Source organism: Aphelocoma coerulescens, chromosome 11, assembly GCF_041296385.1.
Source record: "Aphelocoma coerulescens isolate FSJ_1873_10779 chromosome 11, UR_Acoe_1.0, whole genome shotgun sequence".
Classification (NCBI taxonomy): Eukaryota; Metazoa; Chordata; class Aves; order Passeriformes; family Corvidae; genus Aphelocoma; species Aphelocoma coerulescens.
In genome coordinates, this window is record NC_091025.1 from 19,262,138 (window position 1) to 19,286,129 (window position 23,992).

The 23,992-nt window shown below is 43.7% G+C and overlaps 1 protein-coding gene across 2 annotated transcripts in view; it reads left to right on the forward strand.

Moving 5' to 3' along the window:
- Nucleotides 1-2,153: 2,153 nt before the first annotated feature.
- CDH5 (cadherin 5) overlaps nucleotides 2,154-23,992 on the forward strand; it is a 29,799-nt gene continuing 7,960 nt past the window's right edge. Inside the window, exons 1-6 of one of the 2 annotated variants that reach the window (XM_069026663.1) lie at nucleotides 2,154-2,371; nucleotides 18,645-18,846; nucleotides 21,101-21,389; nucleotides 21,478-21,594; nucleotides 22,284-22,448; nucleotides 22,837-23,024. In XM_069026663.1, the coding sequence (XP_068882764.1) occupies nucleotides 18,658-18,846; nucleotides 21,101-21,389; nucleotides 21,478-21,594; nucleotides 22,284-22,448; nucleotides 22,837-23,024 (948 nt within the window). In that variant the 5' untranslated portion in view covers nucleotides 2,154-2,371; nucleotides 18,645-18,657. Of the gene's footprint in view, nucleotides 2,372-13,311; nucleotides 13,399-18,644; nucleotides 18,847-21,100; nucleotides 21,390-21,477; nucleotides 21,595-22,283; nucleotides 22,449-22,836; nucleotides 23,025-23,992 lie in introns of those variants that run through there. The other variant, XM_069026664.1, reaches the window with a different exon arrangement.

A 23,992-nucleotide genomic window follows, 5' to 3' on the forward strand; every position in this document is an offset into this window, starting at 1 on the left:
CGTGAAAGGCCGAGTAAATAATGGTAACTCCTTTTGCTCGTGCCACCATCTCCGTCCATGAGTCACACAGATAGTGTGTGCTGAGGTTTCTGTTCATTTTTTACCTGTTCCCTTCACTTCCACAAGCTGGACTGTTAAATAATATTTCATACACAAAATCAGGCACCTAAAAGGTGCCAGTGTTGTCTGATCATGCAAAGGATTTTTCTCATTAGCAGAACTTGTGTGAATTAATATTTTTGAAACATTACCCTCTGGCTTGCAAAAAGCATGAGCCACCAAGGAATTTTTCCAAAGTCTTATGATTTGGCCCCAATGATAAAGTCTGAAAGTCTAAGATCTACAAGAAATCCTGCTTGCCAGCATTTTGTGTCAGCAGCTTTAAAACATGGTGGCATTCACTGCCTAGGAGGGACAGCAGGGCAAATGTCTGGGATCAACCAGAGGGCACAGGGCACTCTGAACCATCAGGGGCTCTGCTGCTGGTGGAGGGGCCTGCAAGAATTGGTTCTTCATTCCATAAAACCTCAATGGACCTTTCCTCATAGCTAGAAAGAAAACCTTAAGGATCAGTTCAGCAGAGGTGAAATCTATAAAGTATAATAGGAAGGTTTTAGATGGTAAATCAGGTCTCTAAAATTTCAATGGAAGTATCTTCCTCTTAAACTTACAAATGGTTTTCAGTTTTCTATTGAGCTCTGAAGCAGAGCATGTGAAAAGGCTTTTAGAAACTTTCTCACTTCTTGCCTTGAGCTTTTTGGGGGAGATGAAGCAAATCAGATAATAGGAAGGTAATTTAGCAGGCATTGAAACAGACCTGGACAAGCTCAGCCTGTTGCCCCAGGGCACACAGAGAGAGCCCTGGGGTCTCCTCTTTTCCCTCTTGAGCAGAGGGGATGACTCCCTTCCCTCCTCCTTTCCTTGGAGCAGCTGGATGTCACCCTCACTCCCAGGCCCCACACAGGGACATCAAAGGTACCAAGGGCTGTAAATGCAGTTGGAGCCCCTTGCAAGGGTAAATCCTATCTGGGGCCCTTGCCTGCTGTGGGCACCAGATTATCACAGAGCTGCATCCTGACCAGATCATGCACTTCCCTGGAAAACCCCTATCAACATCTCCCTGCTCCTCTCTCAGCAGTGACACAGCTTGTTTAACAGCTTATTTTCCTGCAAGGAAACTGGACTCTGTGAGCTCCTTACTCAAGACTTTGAAAAATGTCTCCTTTTTTTTTAAATAATTAATGCAACAAATTTCTTTAGAAGCCATTCATCTTCACTGCTGTACACCATGAAAATGTGAAACAATCTGACCAACCTCAGCCTTCTGGCAAGGCAGGAAATCAATGCCACCACCTGTGCTGGGCTGTGATGACAAATAGGGGCAAAAGAGTATTTAACTGTGGAATAACATTAAAAATTTAATTCAATAATTAAAGTTATTAAAGTCATACTTAAGATACATTGAACATTTGCCTACATTTGTTATAAATGGCTCAAAAGAGTGAGTTTTGAGTAAGCCCCACACTTCTCAGTTTTCTTCTGCATTATTTAGTGAAAAAAATCCTCTTTCATTTGTACTGCACAATGCCAGAGCTACACCCATGTGTTCAGTTCAACACTGAGGCTTCCCCTTCCCTCTGCCCTGAGTGGTCTCCAGACTTAGAATTCACCATAACCAAGGTGTTATCAACATTTTCTCCTTCTCAAAGGCCCACCTACACTGCCTTGCTCCTCGGGTCTTCACTTTACTGTGAATTTCATTTTTACATCCAGCACTGACAGAGCTTAGCAGGAGCCCAGTCTCATCAACAGGAAGGCTCTACCTTTTTGGTTTCCAGGTATAAAAACTCTTACAGGTGGGACACTTCCAAAGTGCTTTGAAAATCCTGTTTGTGCAAAGCAGGCATAGTCTGTGCTGATCCAGTGTCAGACACCAAAAGTACCTCTCAGATATTTGCCAGCTCCTAAAACTCTCTCTAAAACAATGCTAAATAACAGACCAACTCTGGTGTTTCTCTCGGAGCCAGTTTCCTTTTATTCAGTTGCCTCATTAGAGTCAGCAACAAATAAGTAGATAGAGCAATAATAAGGCTAAGTTTATCTTGTTTCCTCCACTCCCTTTTTCTCACTCTATTACTAAGACTTGGAACAATAACAGGATGCCGGGATGCAGGATGGGAAAAGGCTGACTCCCAGCTGGAAAACCTTGGAGACTGGAGAGCTGAACACTCCCAGTATTGCTTAACGAAAAGAGAAGTGGATTTTTCTATTTGATCTTCGTTTTTAGTATTCTGCTTAACATTTTGGGATACTGTTGGGTTTAGTTTGCCTGATTTGGTACCAGACCAAAGCTCCGCCACCTCGGACTCGGGTAAGAGATAAAAGTTATTTTCTGTCCTTCAGCTATGGAGTTCATTTCAAAGGGTTTTTTACCTCCACCCATATAATTTCCGAATGTCTTAAATAATTTAAGAAATAGCAGCAAATGGGCTATGAATTTTATACGTATCCACCAAATCCTTTGGGCCTTACACTGATGGCACCCACAGAAAGTTAAGCACAAACAGCAGAGTTGTTTACAATTGACACTGGAAGAGGAAAATCTCTGGCTTTTTTGGGGTATACCACAATATTCCCAGATTGTGTAAAAAAAGAGACATTTCATGCTTTTTTGGAGTATTGTGTTGTAATATTTAGATTGTGTTGCTGGTAATGGAAAAGAGATCATGACCATGATCTCTGTTCATTCATAATGGAAAAGAGGTGGAGATTGTGCTGCAAATTGCACCTGTAAAGCCTTTATGAAGGGATTTCACTCGTGGTGGGAACAGGTGAAGGTCCAGGACTATTTGCAGTAAGGTGGGGTGCGCTGGGCTGTGATTTGATGCAAATGTTTTATTGAGTTGGGAGTGGATTTGGGGTCTGTCTTTAAGGTGGGTGGCTTTGCTGTGCCCAGGGCCAAGAGGTGTCAGCCATGAGCTCTGGCCAGCTCTGGCATGTCTGTTTAGAACTAAGAGAGGAGTTTATACAAACTCAGATCAGTGATTCGGTCTCCTAATTCCCAAGTTTAAAGCATCCCAAGTACTTTAGCACCCTAACACTGGAGTGCCAGGTTTTACAGATCCTGTTCTAAAAGACCAGCCATTCTTATTTCAGAGGGTTCTTGATCTCAGTGGCTCACAAAGACACATTTTTTTTCTGATGAGTTATTTTATGAGCAGCGGCTTGACACAAAAAGTTGGTTGAAAAGGCTTTTATCTCATCCTCGAGCCAGTGTAGCAGGTCCCTGAGCTAACAAGCTCGCTGTACAGCTTGCAGAGACAAAGCATTTATGCATAAGAGATGAACTGATAGTGGTTTTTCTGTAAGAAATCTATTCTGCAATAGTGGGACTGTCAGTGTGCACAGCACCTTACTGTGCTGGCTGTCACGCTGTAATAAAGATAAAGGAAGGAAAGAAATGCAAGGAAAAAAATAAGATATGGACGAAGATGAATTTCTGTGAGAAAAGCTCTTCCATTCTTAGATCCCAAAAACATTCCAAGTTGGCTGTTTCTGCAGTTAACAAAGGTGCAGTTAATCAGTGTGCCCCTGCCCCCTGTGAACATAAATCATTAGATCAACATTTGTAAAAGAACACAGTATTATAGATGTTCATGCAGAAAAATATATTAGACAAAAGCAAGGATGCTCCAATGATTTACAAAAGCTCCTCATCTTGGGTTAATTTGTGCCTTGTAACAACAACCCATATACCAGAAACAAATCACAGAAATGCTGACTTGAAATTTAGCTCTGGTATCTCTAGGCGGTACTTTTTATCCTGAAATAAAGGGTGACCCACGGGAGAAAAGGACACAGGATTCATTTAGCATATGAGACCCTTAGAACAGTACAGTTTACTATAGAGAAGAATGTGAAGTTACAAGCAATAAAACAAATTAATTTGAAAGCAAAGGATAAACTCAATTAAAAAATCATTCCTGCTTTGCCCACAAAGCCACAAACCTGGGGTTATTTTTCAGGCTGCTACAGCTGCACTGCAATGCAACAGGAAGCATTTCCCAAAGCTTTGATCTTTAACAGAAGACCATAAAACTGTTCTTTAAACATTTTTAAAACAAGTTTTAACACTGAAATTGTGTCCTGGAAGAAGAGCATGTCCCTTAGCAATGTGCAGCTCGCAGAGTGCTGGATGTGGGGCACAGAGGCAGCTGAGGCAGGGCAGAGTTAACAGCCCTGCTGCCAGCTGTGTTTCATGTCCTGCCTCTGCTGAGGGAAACTGCTCTGAAAACAGGATAGAGGTAAAAATCACGGGGCATGGCTCAGAAACTGCTCTGATTTACAGCCCTTATGGAACAAAGGACTTCACTGTCCATCCATAAATCAATTACTTCAATTAATATTTCAAATCAAAAATAGAAAAACTTTTGTAAAATTCTCTTTTCTTGTCAGGGTACTTGTCTACAAAACTACAGGCTTAATTCAGGCCAAACAATACTTTATATTTTCTAAAAAAGCAGAGGGTCACAGAATCGAGATGACTGATTATTTCTGGCAGCTGAGGTTTCTATAAGGAATCTTCATTCTATTTTCATCATAATTCCAGGTTTTTCTCAGGTTCTAGAAGTTTAATTCAGAAGTTCCCATGTTAATGCCGAGAAGAAAATAAGAGGTTCCCTGGTTTTGTGAGAAATTTGTTGGGCATGAAATTACTTTGGTGTCTTCTTTTTTTTAACAAACTGGTTTCCCTTGTTATCCTCGTGGGTTGACAAACTGGAAACCCCCCAAAGTTTAGCGCTGGTGTGAGTGGTTTCCCTTCCTCCCCTGAGCACAGCAGAGAGGAATTATTAGGACAGAGAGGTGCCCAGCTCAAAATCCCTGGACCCGTTCCCACACAGGCCTTGGAAGAGCTGGAGGAGAACAGACCTTGGCAAGCCTGGAGCTGGGCACTCGTTTGATCCACGATATGTCTTTTGGATCCACCTGTGGGCTTCCCTTCAGAGCCCTGCTCCTCCAAGGGCCATGCAGGTGTAGCAAACACAGAAGACAAACACTCTGGTGTCATGCTCATGACCAGGAGCCACCAGTTGTGCTGCCAAGGAACTCTCAGGGGCCCCGCTCCAGAGCCTGTCCTCAGCCCAGGCACAGAGCCCCTGCACGCCCAGAGGTCCCACCGAGCAATGCTGGAATAAAGGTGTGCAAAATGAGGGCACATCTGTCCAGGAAAGTCCCCTGCCCAGCCATCCAAGAGGGACTCAGGCAGTCTGACTCCCACCCCCAGACTGTCCCTGCCAGGGCTGGAGCCTCTTCCGAGCTCCAGGATCCAACAGGTCCTGCTTGGCTCCCTACACACACCCTCAGTGTGTACCAGGATTCCTTCCCAGTTCCAGCCCAGGTTTTCCAGGGCAGTCTCAGACGTCTCATTCCATAAAGCCATTTATTCCCGGTGCAGTAACACAGAGCAGCCTGAGCTGGTGCCTGCCAGGATAGGTCCCAACCAAGGAACCCCTGGGCTTCTATCCCCTCACAGTCCAAGAGTGCCAAAGTCTCCCTGTCCCTCCTGAGCCCTCGGCTCCTGCCATGTCTCTGGCTGTGCCACAGCCCCCTGTGCCCTTTGCTGTGCACAGTCAGTGCCAGCTCACAGCCCCTTTCCTGGGGCTCCAACCATTCCCAGGGCTCAGCCTGAGCTGCCCCCAGAGACCTGCACAGAATGGATTCCTCATCACACTGCTCACCACTGCACCTCCTGAACTCTGCAGTGAGGCTGGCCTTGGAATATGAAAAATTAATAAAAAATTGTGAAGAACCTGTTTGCAGTTCTTCAGTGCAGGAATACAAATCAGCCCCTTTCATTTGATTTTCACTCATCTGCATCTGAATTTCAGATCTGTCAATAAGAATGGAACTAGCTATATTTTGAAAGCAAGCTTGTGCTGAATATGTTAGGTTCTCTCAGACTGCTGAAATGGAAGTTGTTTTTGCCATGGGTCTGATCTGTACATTTGCTGCTGTACACCTCTCTTGGGCAGGCAGTGAGATTTGGGGCCCAGCCCTCCCAGGTGCTAATTAGGACATTCACAGGACCTGAAGCAGCTCAAGCCCTGGGTTTTCTAGTGCTGGCAAAGACAGGAGAAGGGCACAAGGGCAACTTATCCCTCCGTTGCACTGCCTACATTTCAGTTTTGGTGCTCTGAGAATACCCCAGTGAAGGTTTACCATCAGTAAACCAGAGAGGGTCAAGAGGTGAACAGACACTCTGGAAGACTTTTCTTCAGAAAAGTATTTTTGTGTGAGACAGAGAGCAAAACTCTTACAATAGATTAGCAGCTGCATGTGAAAGCTTTATCAAGTATTATCCACAAAAGTCCAGAACTTACACTGAAAAATGCCTGATATTTTAGAGAAGGCAAGCATGGTCACCTGGACAAATTAAGGAGATTGCACAGGTACCTTCCCAAAGAGCAGCAGAGCGGAAAGAGTGTTCTTCTACCCCAACACTGCTATCTGAAATGCCAGGAGTTACAGAGCACCATCGTAGTTAGAGGTAGACAAAAAGGCAGAAATGTTTTAAATTCCTCATTTTCAAAACCCAAGGAGGTCAGTTTTATTGTCCCAGTTGTCACCAAGACCCTTCTGTTCCTGTCCAGTTTCCCCAGCATCCTCTGTCACAACTTGAGGTGTCAGAGGCCGCTGTTCCTATTACTCCGTTAAAAAGCCCCAAACCAGCAGTGGCCCACCTGGCTTTGTCCCCACTGCAGTCACCCATTTCTCTGCTTCCTCCTTTCTCCCAAGCCCAGCAGCAACACCTGGAGTGGTGCTCCTGACACCTGGCAGAGTTCACCAGGCACAGGGTGGGTTATTGGCAGCACACAGGGGCCCCTCGCCTCATTGTGCCTGACAGTGGGAAGGGAAATTCCACTTCCAGCACGTGTCTGGAGGATACACTCGAATTCCTTCTCCTGCCTTTGTCCACATTTCTAAGCAATGCTCTGCTAGGACCAGTCTTCCTTTTTCCCTTCCTTTAACGATGCTATCTGCTGTGAATCTGTGGTCTGGAAATCTTCAAGGAGCACAAAGTCTACCTTGCTAAGTTTGGCTTGAGGAGACCAAGGGCCTGGTGTTGCTGTCATGCAAATGATAGGAAATCCTGCCATTGATGGGAATGGTTCCTGTGATGGGCTCAGCTCCATCAGCAGAATCCCCACTGGCACAGAGCTTTAGGCTGGCTTCTCCTTTCTATTTGTGGGATACTCGTCCCTCCACCTTCAGCCCTAGACCTGAACTCAGAAGAGATTTGCATTATCTTTCTGGCTTTTGCTGTCATTACCTTTCAGATATATATGGTCACTCTGCAAGAGAATCAATTTGCTCATGATCTTAAAGGCCTTTTCCAACTTTAACAGTTCTGTGATTCTGCTAGGATTAAGCCAAGCAATCAGTATTAATAATAATGTATCAGAGTTTTGAACACGTCCTCCAGGAACCCAAACCTGCAATGAATTAGTGTATATTGGCTGTTTGCTCCATGCTGTTAATTTAGGGGTTTAGGCTCTCATTAAAGCATAAACAATTATTGCACATTTTAGTCAGCACACTCCACCTCAGACACTTAATCCAGCACACAAATTAAGAGGTGAGGGCAGAGAGCACAAGAGCTGGAATGCTTTTTGCAGTGGGTTCATTTTACAAAGATGAAAATGTGAACAGGACAGGGTCAGAGCTATCACAGAGCTCCATCCTCTGTAGCACCATTTAACAAACACCTTTGCTTTGTACCCTGGATTTTACCCAGCAGCAGCTTTGGTAAAAGTTTAGGATTAGAACAGATACTGAATTACTGAATTGCACTTGGACTTCAGTCCCAAACAGGAAGAAAGGGGAACATTTCCCTGTGGAATATATTGCCTCATTGCCCTGCTCTGAAGTGATGAGCTGCATCACCTGCCAAACATGGACTGACCTTCAGCTTCTTTAGATGAAGAGAAAGGGTTTGTTCACACCAGAAAGGGGTTTTCAGTGGCCAGGATTAAAACGTGAGCTGTGGCAGAAATAAATGTTCCACTTACACAGCCTCTAAAGAGAAAGGTTCCACCTCATCTTAAGAAATATCTTTGTTAAATCACAACCACTCCCATATGGAAGCAAATCCACACAGAAGAGAGTCCCACAACTTACAACAGCTTTCCTCATCTTTTTCAGCTTCCCTGTGTCTGAGGCCTGAATTTTCAGGCTCTCCAGCCTCCCTTTATCAGCACATTAAAGTGGAAATTTGCTTCCCTAGTTTTATTTTGATTTAAAGATGAAATTTTCCTGACAAGAGCTAAGCTGTAACAAAAACTATTGAAAGGCTCATTGTAAATTCACAAGAGCAGTATTAATATCATTTGCATCACCTCACAAACACGGAGATTATAACAATGGAAATGTTCCAGAAAAGGACTGTAACTATAGGGATGGACATAAAAGGTCTTAAAGTTAATTAAGCCTGGTCTACAAGTCTTGTTGGATAAGTGCAGGAAATAGAGAAGAATGAACGGACATTTGAATGAGACATTTGAAAAAGGGAGAAAAGTACTGAACACTAAACCAAATCTATCCAGACACACCCTGGTTTTTTAGCCTCTTGCCCAGACAGAAAAAAAGAGATTTATGTATATGTACATGCTTTCTTTATCTGCCACAACATTAATTTTCAGAGGAAATACTAATGCATTCAGTTACCCCAGAGAATACCCTGGACAAAGGAATGAGCACACAGAGCCAGCTGAGCATGGTTCCTCTGCTGCAGATTACTGTTAGTGCAGTAAATATCAATTACTGTGACCTGGCCATGATGCTCGTGTTCCAGACAGATACTTTTGCTCTTGAGCTTTTGTTAAAGGAAAACATGGAGAGAAAAAAATCTTATCTGCTGTAAACACAGCTACATTGTGCTTTTTAAAAAATCATATTTATTGCAAGTGGTTCCTCAAAGGAGAGGGACTTTTCCTTAATGAGGGGGACTCAGCTGGAGCTCTGTGCTAGGAGGCCTCTCTGATATCAAGGATTTATGTGGAAGCAAAGGGGAAGTGGAGAAAGCTCTTCAATGCATTATTCTTATATGTACCTTATTTTGTTTCAGCTTGGCCAAACTCTGAAACACCCAGAGGCAGCTTCAGCCTCTGGGAGCTGAGCTGACCAGGGGAAGCACCAGAACAGATCCAGTCTGAAAGGTGCACACAATTTACTGTAGGGAGCAAAGCTTCTGCTCAGAGAGGCTGGGGAAATCTTTTTAGTGATCACAAACACCTCCAAGATGCCCAAACTATTCCACTTCTGCACTGGAACGAGCAAATAACTCTTGGAGGATTCTCTTGTCCTCCTGCTCCCCAAAAATCAAACAGCATGGGACTGTGGGGGATGCTGGGGATGAGGGGGCTCAGTGAGACACCTGCACCTCTCTCTGTCCCACTGGAGCCACCTCAGTTTGGGATAAGCAAAAGAAAACTGGCTCAGAGCAAGGGAGAACAAAGCAGGAGCTACAGCCAGGTAAATATGTCAGAGACTGACAGAGAGCCCCTTCCCAGGGGGAGTATACCCTATCATCCCTGAAATTTGCTTTTGGATACAAGGAAGGGAGTAAGTTCTTTGCCTGTCTGCAACACTGGCACTTCATCACTATTTTCAGCATCTGTCTTTATCAATAATTAATCCAGATGGGAGGTATCTTCCTCTTAACTTTTTATCTTAGACAAGGAATCCAGAGGGGGAAATGTCTGCAGTTCCAAGCTATGCGTGCAGGGTTATCCCACCCATCTTATCAGCTCACTTCAGAGCAGAAGGGCTGCATTTAACCCAAAGTTAACCCCTCAGAATGGCTCTGGCTTCAACAGCATTTGGCAACTGTCATCACAAGACATGTGGCCAAGAACAAGTTTTCTGGCATTTGATTGTTTGTTTCACCCCTGCAACATTTGCAAAGTAAATAAATCATACCAGTCATAGGTATTGTGGGATTTCTGATCTTAAAAAATTGAATGCTCCAAACCAAGAGAGCTCAGAATCTGTGTGACACCATGATGATGAGGTGAGGATGTTCTGTACCAACCCCCAACCTCTGCCTGTGGGTTTGAGCATATTCCCTAAACACCAGAATACTCCTGCTCCTCACTCAGCCCTCATACACCTGCTGCCAGGGACCAGAAGCTGTAAAGAGCTTCAGCAGAGTAGTTTGTGACCTTAAACTCCATGGGACCCATGCTGTCAACAACCAAGAGAAAGCCAAAAATTTCTGTTTATGATAATATTTTTATTTGCTACAAAACAGCATCAAAAATTGGTTTAATAATTTAATCACAAATGAGCTTCAAAATATTTCAGCGGCTGCATTTACTCTGGGCACTGGGCTTAAGCACATTTTATCCCTTGTTATATTTTGTACTGACATATTTGTACATGAAGTAAAAGACTGTATGCATGGAAGGACTGGGCAATACCACTTATTTAAGGGACTCTAATCCATGTTGGGAATACTTCAGGAAAAGCAAAGCATTATGTGACTAGAGGAGAAAGGCCAGAGTCAGAACCCTTAAGCAGCACCAGAATATTTCAGTGCTTCAGGCATTGTATCTGTCCCATTTCAAACTGGTTCTCATCAGCTCTCGAGTGTCTCTACAGCTTCTGTGGTGACAATTAACATTATCATGAGAAATGAGCAAAGCCAGGGATTCTGCACCTGGCACGAGACATGATCTGCTCACTGAGAGTGGGAAATGAGGAAGATTGCTTAACTCACCTCAGACTGAGTGTGGCTCTGATGGACCTCCACATGTGTTTCTCTCCTGGGCAGAAGGTCAGCAGATTTACCAAGACTGGGGATTTCTTGCTGAACATACCAGCATGGTCACAGGAAAGCAGTCATCCCTTAAAACAACAATTAGCTGCATCACCAAACTGATGAGAAGAAATTCTATACTGTCACTGCTCATTTTAATGACTGCAAAGCATTGTTTTACCTCCATCACATGTCATCCACAGCAAACAACCCTCAGTTAAACTCTCATTTCAACAACAGAAGTCATTCAAGAATTATTAATTCAGCTAATCCAAAAAATAGTGCTTCCTTAAGGTCCCTGAAAAGACCAGTCCAGTAACAGAAACATTAACATATATTTAATTTGCTTCTCAATTACTAGATTTACAAGAAAGAAACTCAGATAAAAACCAGGTTACTACAGATTGACAGGAAAATTATCTGATTAAAAATGAGAATAGGAATCAAAGCTTGTGCACGTGACCCAGAGGAGCAGCTCCTCGTGGGTGGCTCATTTTCCTGGGTAAGATTTTTGACATGACACAGAAAAATAAGTCCTAGATTTTCTCGACTTATGTGGAAGTTGCAAACTTTTGTACAGACTCTCCAGGCCTTCTTTTATTTGATCATGTAGGGGTTCATTTCCACAAACAGAAGGGTTTCAGATCCCCAGATATGCTTAAACTAACACTACCCAACAAAAGGCTACAGGTACCTAAAGAACACAGAACAACCAGGCATGACCTATCACCCCATCTCTTCCAAATCTTCACAGGCAAAGAGATTCTTTGAGGTTTTCTTGAATTCTAACAGAAGCCAAATTCAGAGCTGACTCTGAGCTGTGCAGGTGTTATGTAAAGGGAAATCAAGATCAAGGCCAAACAAATGTGTATTTGTGAACAGGAAATTGAATACACCAGCAACACACATTCAATAATGTTGTAACAAATCCATTCTTTATCAGATACGAGGCAGGTAGGAGCATAGACAGCACCCTCCAGACTGCAAATATGCTTTTGAAAGTTTTTTGAAGATGCACATTAAGAGAAGGTTAACTAGAAATTGAGAGAAACCAGCAGAGGTTAAAAATCCATCCACCTTTGAGATTTTGGGCCTTAGTGCTTCACTGTCTGACAGGACTCTCTCAACTCAATCAGATTTATCAGCAAGGAACAAACAAGACCATCCTTCCTCACTCATTCTGTTTACAACCAATGTCTTCTTGGACCATACATTTCTTATTTTCAGCTCGCACTCTGCCTTCTCTCAGGGTTCACTGCAGCACTTTAAACCAGCAGGTCACTCACTAAAATGCAAGCAGGGGTGTCAGGATTGCTGGGAGGCTGGGGGTAGATTCATTTTTTGCTACTCACCCATCTTTAGGGCACAGATTGTCACTCACTAGCTTGGAGGGTGGCTTTGTTTCTTTCAAAGGACAAAAAAAAAGGATAAAAAAAGGAAAAAAAGAAAAGAAATCCCACCAAACCAGGTCTTGCCTCTCTCATTTTTTCCCAGTTCTGTATCTGAGATAACAGAAAGACTGGGAGCACAATTTGGCTGCCTTCTTTCCACCAAGGCAATAAATCTTTAGTGTATACAAAGCAAGTATTTACAGGGCTTTTATAGACAAATTTCTTAATTTCCAGAAGAAAAATCTGTCCTCGCTGAGGAGTCCATCCATCCATGACATGAAGTTGTACTGTGCATGATCCAGGAGAAACTTCCTGGTGAGCTGAATAGACAGGGAGAAAACCATTTATACACTTCCCCCAGGCCTACCAGAAATGTGGGGCTGAAATCACAAAGTGATTTCAGATTAAAATTAATTCTTTTTCTCGGGGGAAAAAAAAAAAAAAAAAAAAAAAAGGAGCCAAAATCAGAAGTGCTGAATTATATCCTCACCTGTGTTTATACACTGCTGCAGCATCCACACCAAGAACTGAGCAGCACCACGAGTGCTCTCACAACACTGCTATTTTTAAAGTAGCAAGTTTACTTAAGATATTGCTGAAGTGTCCATTCAAAGGTACTATCCCAAAAATGTCATTTTCCAATCGGTTTTCAGGCAGGCATTTGCACTCCAGATTGTTCAGTCATCAAAGTGGCTATTTACTTAAAGGTACAATCACTGCATATAAAATGGCACTTTAGAACCAGTTCCAGGCAGGCATTTGCACTCCAGACTGTTTAGTCATCAGTGGAAATCACTTCTCACATGCATAAAATCGACACAAGGACAATCAAAAACCCAACCCCAGGTAGTCAGGCACGAGGCCCATTGAAATCAGCTCAATAATCTGGAAGGGAACAAGCAGCACAATGTTCTCAGGAAAGGCCTATTTTGATCACTGTGAGGGGACATGTGACAGACACAGAGAAACACCGAGTTCTGCCACGACAGAAATTAACTGAAAATGCAGAAAAAAGATTCATGCGAGTCAAACGTTGCACGATTTCCTCAGCCAGCTGGTTTCAGTGTCACTAAGGTTTGAGGACCTCCCCAGTTCCTGTTGTCACTGGGTGCCCTGAGCTCCTGTCCCACAGGAGCCCCGGCAGCGCGGCAGGACCACGGCTCAGCCCGCGGATGGAGGGGAACGGGACAGGTAACAACCACACCTGGGCAACCTTCTGCTGCTCCCCTGGGAGCTGGGCACAGCCATGGGCACCAATCCTGACCTAACAACCTCACCTGGGCAACCTTCTGCTGCTCCCCTGGGAGCTGGGCACAGCCATGGGCACCAATCCTGACCTAACAACCACACCTGGGCAACCTTCTGCTGCTCCCCTGGGAGCCGGGCACAGCCATGGGCACCAATCCTGACCGAAAAACCACACCTGGGCAGGAACACCTTCTGCTGCTCCCCTGGGAGCTGGGCACAGCCATGGGCACCAATCCTGACCTAACAACCTCACCTGGGCAACCTTCTGCTGCTCCCCTGGGAGCTGGGCACAGCCATGGGCACCAATCCTGACCTAACAACCTCACCTGGGGACACCTTCTGCTGCTCCCCTGGGAGCCATGGGCACAGCCATGGGCACCAATCCTGACCTAACAACCTCACCTGGGCAACCTTCTGCTGCTCCCCTGGGAGCCATGGGCACAGCCATGGGCACCAATCCTGACCTCACAACCACACCTGGGCAGGGACACCTTCTGCTGCTCCCCTGGGAGCCATGGGCACAGCCATGGGCACCAATCCTGACCTAACAACCACACCTGGGCAGGAACACCTTCTGCTGCTCCCCTGGGAGCCATGGGCACAGCCATGGGCACCAATCCTGACCTCACAACCTCACCTGGGCAACCTTCTGCTGCTCCCCTGGGAGCTGGGCACAGCCATGGGCATCAATCCTGACCTAACAACCTCACCTGGGCAGGGACACCTTCTGCTGCTCCCCTGGGAGCCATGGGCACAGCCATGGGCACCAATCCTGACCTAACAACCTCACCTGGGGACACCTTCTGCTGCTCCCCTGGGAGCTGGGCACAGCCATGGGCACCAATCCTGACCTAACAACCTCACCTGGGGACACCTTCTGCTGCTCCCCTGGGAGCTGGGCACAGCCATGGGCACCAATCCTGACCTAACAACCTCACCTGGGCAACCTTCTGCTGCTCCCCTGGGAGCCATGGGCACCAGTTCTGAGCCGAGGGAACTGGGACAGCAGAACCTGAGACCATTGTCTCTCCTGGCCCTGGTCCCTGTCAGGACACCACAGACACGTTTCAGTCCTCTGTGCTTCCAACGCCCCTTTTGGAAGGGATAATGCTTTTTATCTGCCTGCAGGGCTTTTCAGAGACGTGAGGAGCTTTATTAATCCAGGTTTGCACAGCCCTTTATGGCCCGTGAAAGGCAGCATTAAGAATTGCTAAGGCTATTTTCCTTTATTAATGTTCTGCATGCTCACCAAAGCTGCAGCACTGAAAAGAAAAAAGATCATTTATCCCCCTCCTGTGTTTGGTGTGTTAACTTTCTGTCTCTTAGGGCTCGCTGCATTCACACATTTAGTTTTGGTCCTACCCATCATACAGATGGGAAATTAATGTTAAAATGGATTCTGTGTGGCCAGGCTGTTTGGAGGCATTCTGCTCCCTGAGACCAGGTCAGATTGTGCCCTCTGTATCTGCCATGGTTTCACTGAGCACAGCAATTTTGGAGGTGTTTAGATAGTGTATCAAAGAATAGTTTTTGCATCTGAAAAATAATTTTTCAGTGCTGTCTACTCCAAAAAAAGACTAATTTTTTCATATGGGGTTTTTCATTTTCACTTACATCATTCAGATTCCAATAAGTAAAAAAAATAATCTTTCATTTCCAGCCTTTCTCACAATCAGTTATGCAAATTATCTCAACAACACGGACATAACCCTTTTAAAATGTGTTTCTTTTCTTGTGTATGACAGCCACTTTTAGCAAATTTCTCTCTCAGGATGTTCATTATCACCACTCCACCACTATTTGGGTTTTTTGGATGCTGAAAAATTCTCAAAGTTAAGCATAAGGTTTTAGTATGATCGACCAGAAAATTACATCATTTCAGAGGCAAGCATCCCTCATTTCCTAAAATCTCTGTACAGAAGCCTGGTTTAACCTTTGTTTAACACATAAGCATAGAACAAATTTCTTTGCCAACTGAACTACCCTTGCATAAGCATTAATATACACTTTTAGAGCGAGAAGCAAACTAGGTGAGAGGCAAATACCAGAAAAAAAAACGAAAAACCATAAATGTTCATAAGAATATTTCATCCAATGTGGTTTCATTACATGGAGACTGTATTTACATCAGCTGTTCATCACCTTTACAGTTGATTACTTGCCAAAAACCTGTAAAAGCAAACTTTTAATTAGTACAGTATTGTCTGTATCTCCCCCTGACATTTTTTTAATAATTACTCCCAGTCTGGAAGAAGAAACTGCACTATGTGAGTCATGTGTCACATAAATCATTTTGAATACCAGAATTTCTCAGTTAACTGTCTACAGTACCCTGCAGACCAAGAGTTATTTGCTAAAATAATTCAACACATAAAATGAATAATATGGGTGGGAAAACCCATCATTTGCTGGAAGAAAATTTAAGAGCAGAGACAGAAACTCAGCTGCTTGAATAAACCATTTCCTGCTAGCTTTCAGGAACATTTATGGTCCCTGATTAGGTTGAAAGAAGCTGGAACTGTTGGGCTAATCAGGCAGAGACAGAGGGATAACTGGGGGCTGCTGTGAGGGCAGAGCAGGGCAGGGACTCGTGGCAGCATCCAGGAGACCCACGTGCATTCCAAAGCTGTGCTGGAAGCCTGGGGGGGGTCACTGCTTGAAGGGATGCACCTGATTCCCTCCCCTCAGTCCTGGCTGTCCCAGCAGACACAGGAAGAGAGGAAAAGCTGATCCCTACAGGAAGAAAGCAAAAGCTGATCCCTACCTGTAAGTAATCCCCTGTTATCCCTCAGAAGCGTTCTCGCTTGTGGCTCCGTGGGAATGCCTTCTCCTGCTCAGGCATGGGAATGACCCCTTCTGCTGCTGCCTCTGGCACTTCAAGTGAGAACTGCTGGGAAGGAGAACTGTCATGGCCAGAAAAGAGAGAGCATTTAGTACAGCTTGTCAAGGGCTGACGACCCTGGAACGCGGCATCCCCGGAACGCGGCCTTCCCACCAGGACAGAGCCCTTATCCCGCCACTGCTCCGCAGGGCCCCGCTCCCTACGTGCTGCCAGGGAAGAGCATTCCTCAACACTGGGAGGAATTCAGTGACAGGCTCAGCAAAGGCTGCCAGCTGCCAAATGGAAAAGGTGGTGCCATGGTGCCATGGTGCCATGGAGGAAGTGTCCCCGGGGTCAGCCTGTCCTACGGGGCAAGGCACCTCCCATGTCCCTGGAGAAGAGGGAGCTCCAGTGTGCACTGTCATTTTCCCAAAATGAGCAGTTTGAAAGATGCCAGAGGTGAAGCAGAAGTCAGTTTTTGCAAGAGGCTCTCCCACCTCCATCTGGGTTTGATCTGCAGTGCCAGAGGCAGCCAAGGCCCTCCAAACTACTGCCAAACGAACCCTTCACTTACCAGGGAGGCTGGGCAAATATGAACAAGGAATCCATTAATGAGGAGTTAAAGGAATTGAAGACTCTTTAAAAGCTACAAAGCCAAAGATGGACACGCTGAGTGAAAGGGGTAGCTAAAGTTTCAGCTGAAATGCACATATATCTAAATAATTCAGTCAGCACTTTCTGGTTTAAAACTTCCAAGCAGCAGCTCAGCACTACAGGAGAGCTCCACTCAGCACAGCAACAAGAGAAAAGGACTTTCAACACTCCAGTCTGTTCTTTGGCAGAACCACAGCCTGTGCTGGTTGGCATTGTCCAACTGGCTTCCTTTGGTTATCATGTTTTGTAGTTTTACAATAAAAGTCAGACCTAGGCAATCACAACAGAATCATATCACTGCCTTCCAGTTTCCAGTTATAAAACATTCATCATCACAAATAAAGCATAGAAAAACAGCTAAATCATACTCATTTTTCTAAAAATATTCAGAGTCAAGCTAAGTGCATAGAATAGAAAAAAGTAGCTAAATCAAAAAGCTTTGTTTGAATCCAGAAAACTGTATTAAATACAGCTTATCTATTAAAAAGCAACTTCAAATCCACCTTATTCGGTCACTTCCTACACAGCCACAAAGGAGGAATGTTCCTCAGTTTATGTACAACAATGTGGGAGAGAGAACAGTAGAGGAAAGCAACATTTCATGGTAAATAAAATCTTTTTTACTGACAATGATGCTGCACCACCGGATAATACTGATTGCTTGGTTACCAAAGAGTAATTTTGGAAATGTCTCAGCACCTTCCTGATGAAAATATTAATTTAATCTCACATCTAGCAACCTGTGTGATGCCAACTTCTCATCACAATTAACAGGTTTATTTTTGATGTGCATGCTGACAGCTCCTAAAAGCTAATGGAAAGTCATTTATGTGCAATTTGAAGTCTGATTACTTGAGTGTTAAAGTTCCCTGACAATCCTTTATATTGGGAACGGGAAATTTAGGAAGAAAATGAATCAGCTTTGACACATTAAAATAACTCCTCTGATAGGAAAGTCAGGCCTAAAGTTTGCTAATATTAATACAGGATGCAAAAATACAGTTTCACCTGAAAATCATTTCACAAATTATCATTTTGCAGATGTTAAAGCCTGAGAACAGGGGATAAAGGAACTTTATGTGAGTCTCCAAAAGTTTCAGAAGACAAGGAGTTGAATCAATAGATGAGCTCTTAAGGAAAGATAATTTGCTGTATTGTACTTGGAATTGATTGAAAATTTCACACGAATCACTTTCTCCACCAAAAAAAACCCCAAAAAACAACACTAGATTTTATTCTACATCAATATTTTCCATATGAAGATATTGACTACAGCATATTTTGTGTTGGGGCATGTCAAAACACTGCATTTGGGTTTCTCAAGCCTGAATGTTTCATTTCAAGTGGAGTTAACTCAAGCTCAGCCATGGTGCCAGGGGCTGCCCTGTCCCTGTGCGCAAGGGGGACCTCGGCTCTGAGTCTGCTCCTCAGGGCAATGACAGTCACTCAGGGGGATGCTGGCCTTCATACCAACATTCAAAACTCACTTTTTATTGAATTGAAATACTTTGTGTTGGTTTTTACAGTTGTCATCCAGCTAAAACTGCTTCACAGAAGGAAGAAGCCTTCAAATTTTGATGCTGAGGCAAATGAAAAGAAACAAAGCGATCAAACTTCCCTACAGAAGGAATGTCCATTTGCACCTCTATGTGTGCTCCCTCTGCTTAATCTGATTCTGTTATTTATATTTTTGCATTTCTGTATTACTTTCCAGGCTACAGAAGAAGATGAGCCACTTTATTCTACTTTTCTCATTGTTCCTGGCTCCAGCATTTGCTGATGGAGGAAGCCAGAAATCAACCCAAAACCTTTGTTCAAACGATGTCAGCCACAAGCGCCAGAAGAGAGACTGGATATGGAACCAAATGCACATCAAGGAAGAGATTGATACACCTTTGCCACACCATGTTGGCAAGGTAAGCAGCAGCCTGTGAGCAATGAGTGACTGAAAATAGCAAACAAGAATCTTGAAAAACGTTATTTGTTTGCAGTCCGGGCAGGAGAGATGAAAAGGAAATAGAAATGGGACTTAATACCTACATATTAACATGTTAAAAATCTTCAAAATGTGGGCAAAGAGTAAATGAAAAACATTATCAAAGGGATTTTAATTCCTTTGAAGAATACAAATAAATTTAAGGGAATGGCAGGTCTGGAGATGCCACAATGTGGGAACAGCCATGCTACCTGCAGGTGCATGATTAGGAAGGAAGTCTGGTGCCTGATACATGTCAGTATTTTTCTGGCAGCACCAGATTCTTTCAGAAATCTCAGAGATCAGCAAATAAAATGCAGGTATTGAAAAACACACAGTTCCATCTCTCAGCTTGGACACCAAACACGAGTGCTATGTTTCGAAATACTGTTACACAATCAAAAATATTGTTGCACAAAGCAAAAGCAAATCATTTTTAAAAATACTAACAAGCACTGACCTGCTTGCAAACTCATTTTCTTCAGGGCAGTGCTCATAAAAGCCTGTTATTAACTGCATATCACCCAGGAAAAGTTCTCCCAATCTAGTCTTTCAAAGTGATGCACTGTGACACTTTGCAGATAAATGCAGCTGAACGTTTTCCTGCCCCGTACAACACTCACATCTGTCAAGGCTGTCTCAGCAAAGTCAAACAGGCCTTGCTGGCTGCTCTTGGCTGCCAGAAAGCACCACAGAGAAAGCAAAGAGGCCACAGGGTCCTCTCAGCTACCACAGGGCATCTCTGTTTCATTTCAGACCAATTCAGCCCCAGACTGAGGAGCAGCTTCTATTCCTGGAGCTGTCCTAAATAAGATTAATTCCCTTTGTACAACTCCGGGGTGTTTCAACAATCTCCTGATTGCTCCTGCGGTGGCTGCTCGGTGCATCTGCAGCACTGAGCCCTTGATAAACCCTTTACAGAAAGGCCCCAGCAGCAGCATGGCAGGGCTGAGTGACAGCTGCAGGAACGTGCTGACACATTCAGATTTTATCGTGCACCACCTTGCTGCTTTCCTTTGTGTGCTCATCCTCAGCACCAGGAAAGGCATTCTGAGAAGTTTATACTTTTTACACTGAACAGGTACATAAAAACTGAGAAAGAAGGCACCGACTAGCCCATCCTTGAGACAGGGGTGAGGTTATTTCTCATGTGACATCTCCAGAGTTGTGAACTGCTCTCCAGCAGCCCCAGCAGCCAGAAGCATGATTGAAGAGTGAGGGGTGGAAATATTAATGACACATTTCAAAAGAGAAAACCGAAATTATAACAAGGCTCAACAGTAAATGACAGCTACAGGATAAATCAAATCCTGAATACACAACAGGTGACATTTATGATAACATTGGTAACAAAAGGCTAGAAATATTTGGTCAAACCCAGCAATCCTTGATAATTAGCTGGCTGAAATAAGAATGCTGATATAGTGCATGGAAAATTGTGGTTTAAACCATCTCTCAGTGTCCCTGGATGTGTGAGGGTATAGAAAGGGAAGCATCATCACATTATCTGCAGATCAAGTAGTGTGCAAAAGCATTTATAATTGGATTAAATTATATTTTAAAACAGATTATTGTTCATTCCTCTTAGCCCATCCTTTTCTCATTGCATATAACCTTAAATTTTAAAATCTATGGGGTGGAAATGTAACCTTCCTGTCAGTCCATGAGGCTGAAGACTGCCTATTAAAAGATTGCATGTGACTGAGCTATGGCAGGAATTCTGCTAAGTGCTAAGGAATAGAGGCTAATGCTGAATAGTGTCAGGAGCTGTGAATACAGATTTGTTCCTGTAATCCTGTGGAACTGAGCAAAAACCCCTGGCAGGTTCAGAAAGTTGCAAACAAGAGCAACTCAAACTGAACAGTGGCTCACATTATTTTAGACATAATGAAGTTAATTATCTGAAAGTGTTGGCTGCATGAACAATTTATATCTTTAGGAAATATGAGATATTATTTTAAAAAAAAAGCTATATAAGCCAGCAAGTTTCAGTGTGAATGCAAGTGCCATCCTATAACCCCAGATGCTGCTGTGGTGCTGTTCAGTGATGCCCCAGCTGACAGCAAAAGTCCTGAGGGCTGCTCTGGTTCCCAATGGGATGAAGAATTCCTGACTGTATGAATCCTCTGGGAGAAACTGCTGCATCGAGCTGCCAAGCCCTTCCCTTATCTCTCTGAATTACACTTTCCTTCCAGATCACATCCAGTGTAAGGAACAACAACGCCAAGTACATCATAGAGGGTGAATATGCCAACACCATTTTCAAGGTGGAGGAGACCAGTGGGGACGTCTACGCCTTTGAGAGGCTGGACAGGGAGAAGAAGGCAGAGTATGAGCTGACAGCCCTCATTATTGACAGAACAAACAACAGGTCACTGGAACGCCCCTCCAAATTCATCATCAAGGTGTATGATATCAACGACAATGCCCCTGTGTTTGTACAAAAGGTGTTCAATGGATCTGTCCCAGAAATGTCACCAGTAGGTATGTCCTCCCTCACTCATCTCCCTTCATGGCCGGGGTTAAAAAGCAGAATTTATACTAAATATGCAGCTTGAAAATCCTTTTCTAGGAACCTCAGTCACCAAAGTGACAGCTGTGGATGCTGATGACCCAACAGTGTCAGGTCATGCCACAGTGACCTACCAAGTCACTAAAGGAGGCGAATATTTCACCATTGATGACTCTGGTAAGTCAGACACACAAATGTCCTTACACTTTGTTCTTACCCTACCCTTTGAAGAAAACGCAGTTTTAAGCCTTTTTCATTCTGGAAAAGAGGAATAATAATTCAAAAATATAATTTTAAATATGATTTAGAAAGGTTTTGCATTCACACTCCACAGTGCCACTGTCCCCATCTGGAAATGAACTAATAAAATCAGGAAATCAACTGCCATGAATATGAGAAGATAAAAGGTCATTTTTTCCCCACTTACGGAGAGATTGACCAGGAGCAAAGATGAGTTCATGTTTTCAATTCAGCATAGATACTGTTCCTGTGACCAAACAGGAAAAGGGAATACACAGATTCTGAAGTAGCATTCAATAATCAATAATCATTTGCTTTCCTAAACTTTCTAAATTAAATTTTGCCCAGTTTTAAAACCAATGTCAGTATCTCTTGTAACCACACTAGTCTGCTAGACCAAAGAACGCAGGTAAAGAGGTTAAAGATCTGTTGAAAGGAATATTCTGCAATAATTCTCCTAAATATTCCATCATGCGGAAAAATTTCTAACATTTCTTGAAAAACACCCCTGCAAAATTGCTACTTAAAGCTGAAGGTGTGGCATAAGATAAAAATCCGCTGTCAAAATTGAAGAGATGTTGGATGTGCTGCGAAATCTAATTGTATTCCGTGTTATTTTTTCACAGGAGTGATTTATACAAAAGAGCCTAATTTGGACAGAGAGACTAAATCAACATACGAGATTGTTGTTCAAGCCAAAGATGCTCCGGGGTTTTCTGGGGATTCCAGCACAGCCACAGTGATCATCACTCTGTCCGACATCAACGACAACTTCCCAGTGTTCAAACACCGTGAGTGTCACACGGGCTCTGAACCTCTTGGAAACCAGGGGCTGACACAACCACAACGAGTTTAGGTCACAGTCCAGCACAACTCACCTTTCCTTTAAAGCAGCCAAAAGAACTTTACATGTTCATGTTCTTCCGTGCTTCAGCCACAGCCACTTTTCCTGGGCGATGCACACCTAGAGCAGAAAACAAAAATCGATATTGATTTCATCATTTTGCTAAAGATCTTGACAATTTGGGGTATTATTTATACTTTTATATGTCTTAGAGATATGCAATGCTGAATTCTCAATGAAATATTTCTCTGTGCATCTATCAAGTAAGACCATTTTAAACTAAGTTCTAACTTCCATGTACACACCCCTTATGTCTTTTTCTTTTTTTTTAACAGCATCTTTTCACTTTAAAGTTCCTGAAAACATTTCAGTGGGAGGAGAAGTTGGCAGAGTCAAAGTAGAAGATATTGATGAACCACAACACAGAAATACAAGATACAGCTTTATCCAAGGAGAGTTCAGGGACACCTTTGACATTGTAGCAAATCCATACACAAATGAAGGAATCATTAGGCCAAAGAAGGTACTTTTCCCTGTAACAAAGATGATTATTGTGGTTTTCCATGTGTAATGTAGTGCTTTTGGTTTAGGACTAGCAGCAGGAAAAAATGGAAATGCATGAAAGTCAGCATGAAATATACTGATCCTGAACACCAGCTCTCCAAGCTCTGGGAGAAGAAGAGCTGGTGATTTCTAGTCCTTTTCAACCTCTAGACCTGAAAAACTCCAGAATTACTGCAGAGTGCAGCAGGGGCTGTGTCAGATATTCAGGTTACGCACTATGGGTTCCTCGCAAACTTCAAGTGGTTAGATGCTTCAAAGAGGCAGTGATTTAAGAGTTGAACCCACTGGCCAAGTCAAAGAATCCTTCCCTTCTGCAGCCCACGTGAAACCAAAGTAGAAAATGTGAATGAGTCCACCCGACCTCTTTTCTAAAACCCCTTTGCAGTTTGGCATTTGCTCCAGTCCGAGCCACAGCTCCCTTACCTTCCCCAGGGTGTTTTCAGAGCTTCCCCACTCATTTCTTGTAAGTCTTTAAGTCTCTCCAAAGCCTTTATTAGGGTTTGATTCTCTGTTCTTTTTAAATTCTCAAACCCACTTGATTTGTACCAAGGGACTGCTGCAGAGCATTGCCAAACCAAGACTTCATTGATTTCATTGACTTGCTGTTAAAAGAAAAAGAGGAGAGAGGACTATGAATCAGCTCCTGTAATCCTCAGATTGACAGGAATGTGTTTTTCCCTTCCAAATGTCTCTCTGTAGCTGCTAAGACTAGAAATGTCATTAAGAAGAGAAAACTTTCAGGAAAAACAGTACCAGGTATTTCAAGGCAGTAAAATCCTTCGCTGTGGTCACACTGGGTATGAGCAGGTTTCCTTCACCCGGTGCAGCTCTTCCCCTGGTCTTCCCAGGACCTGGGGAGTGCCTGCCCAGAGGAGGAGCAGTCACAGACCCCACACACACTCCCTGAGTGATTTGGATCCAGCTCTT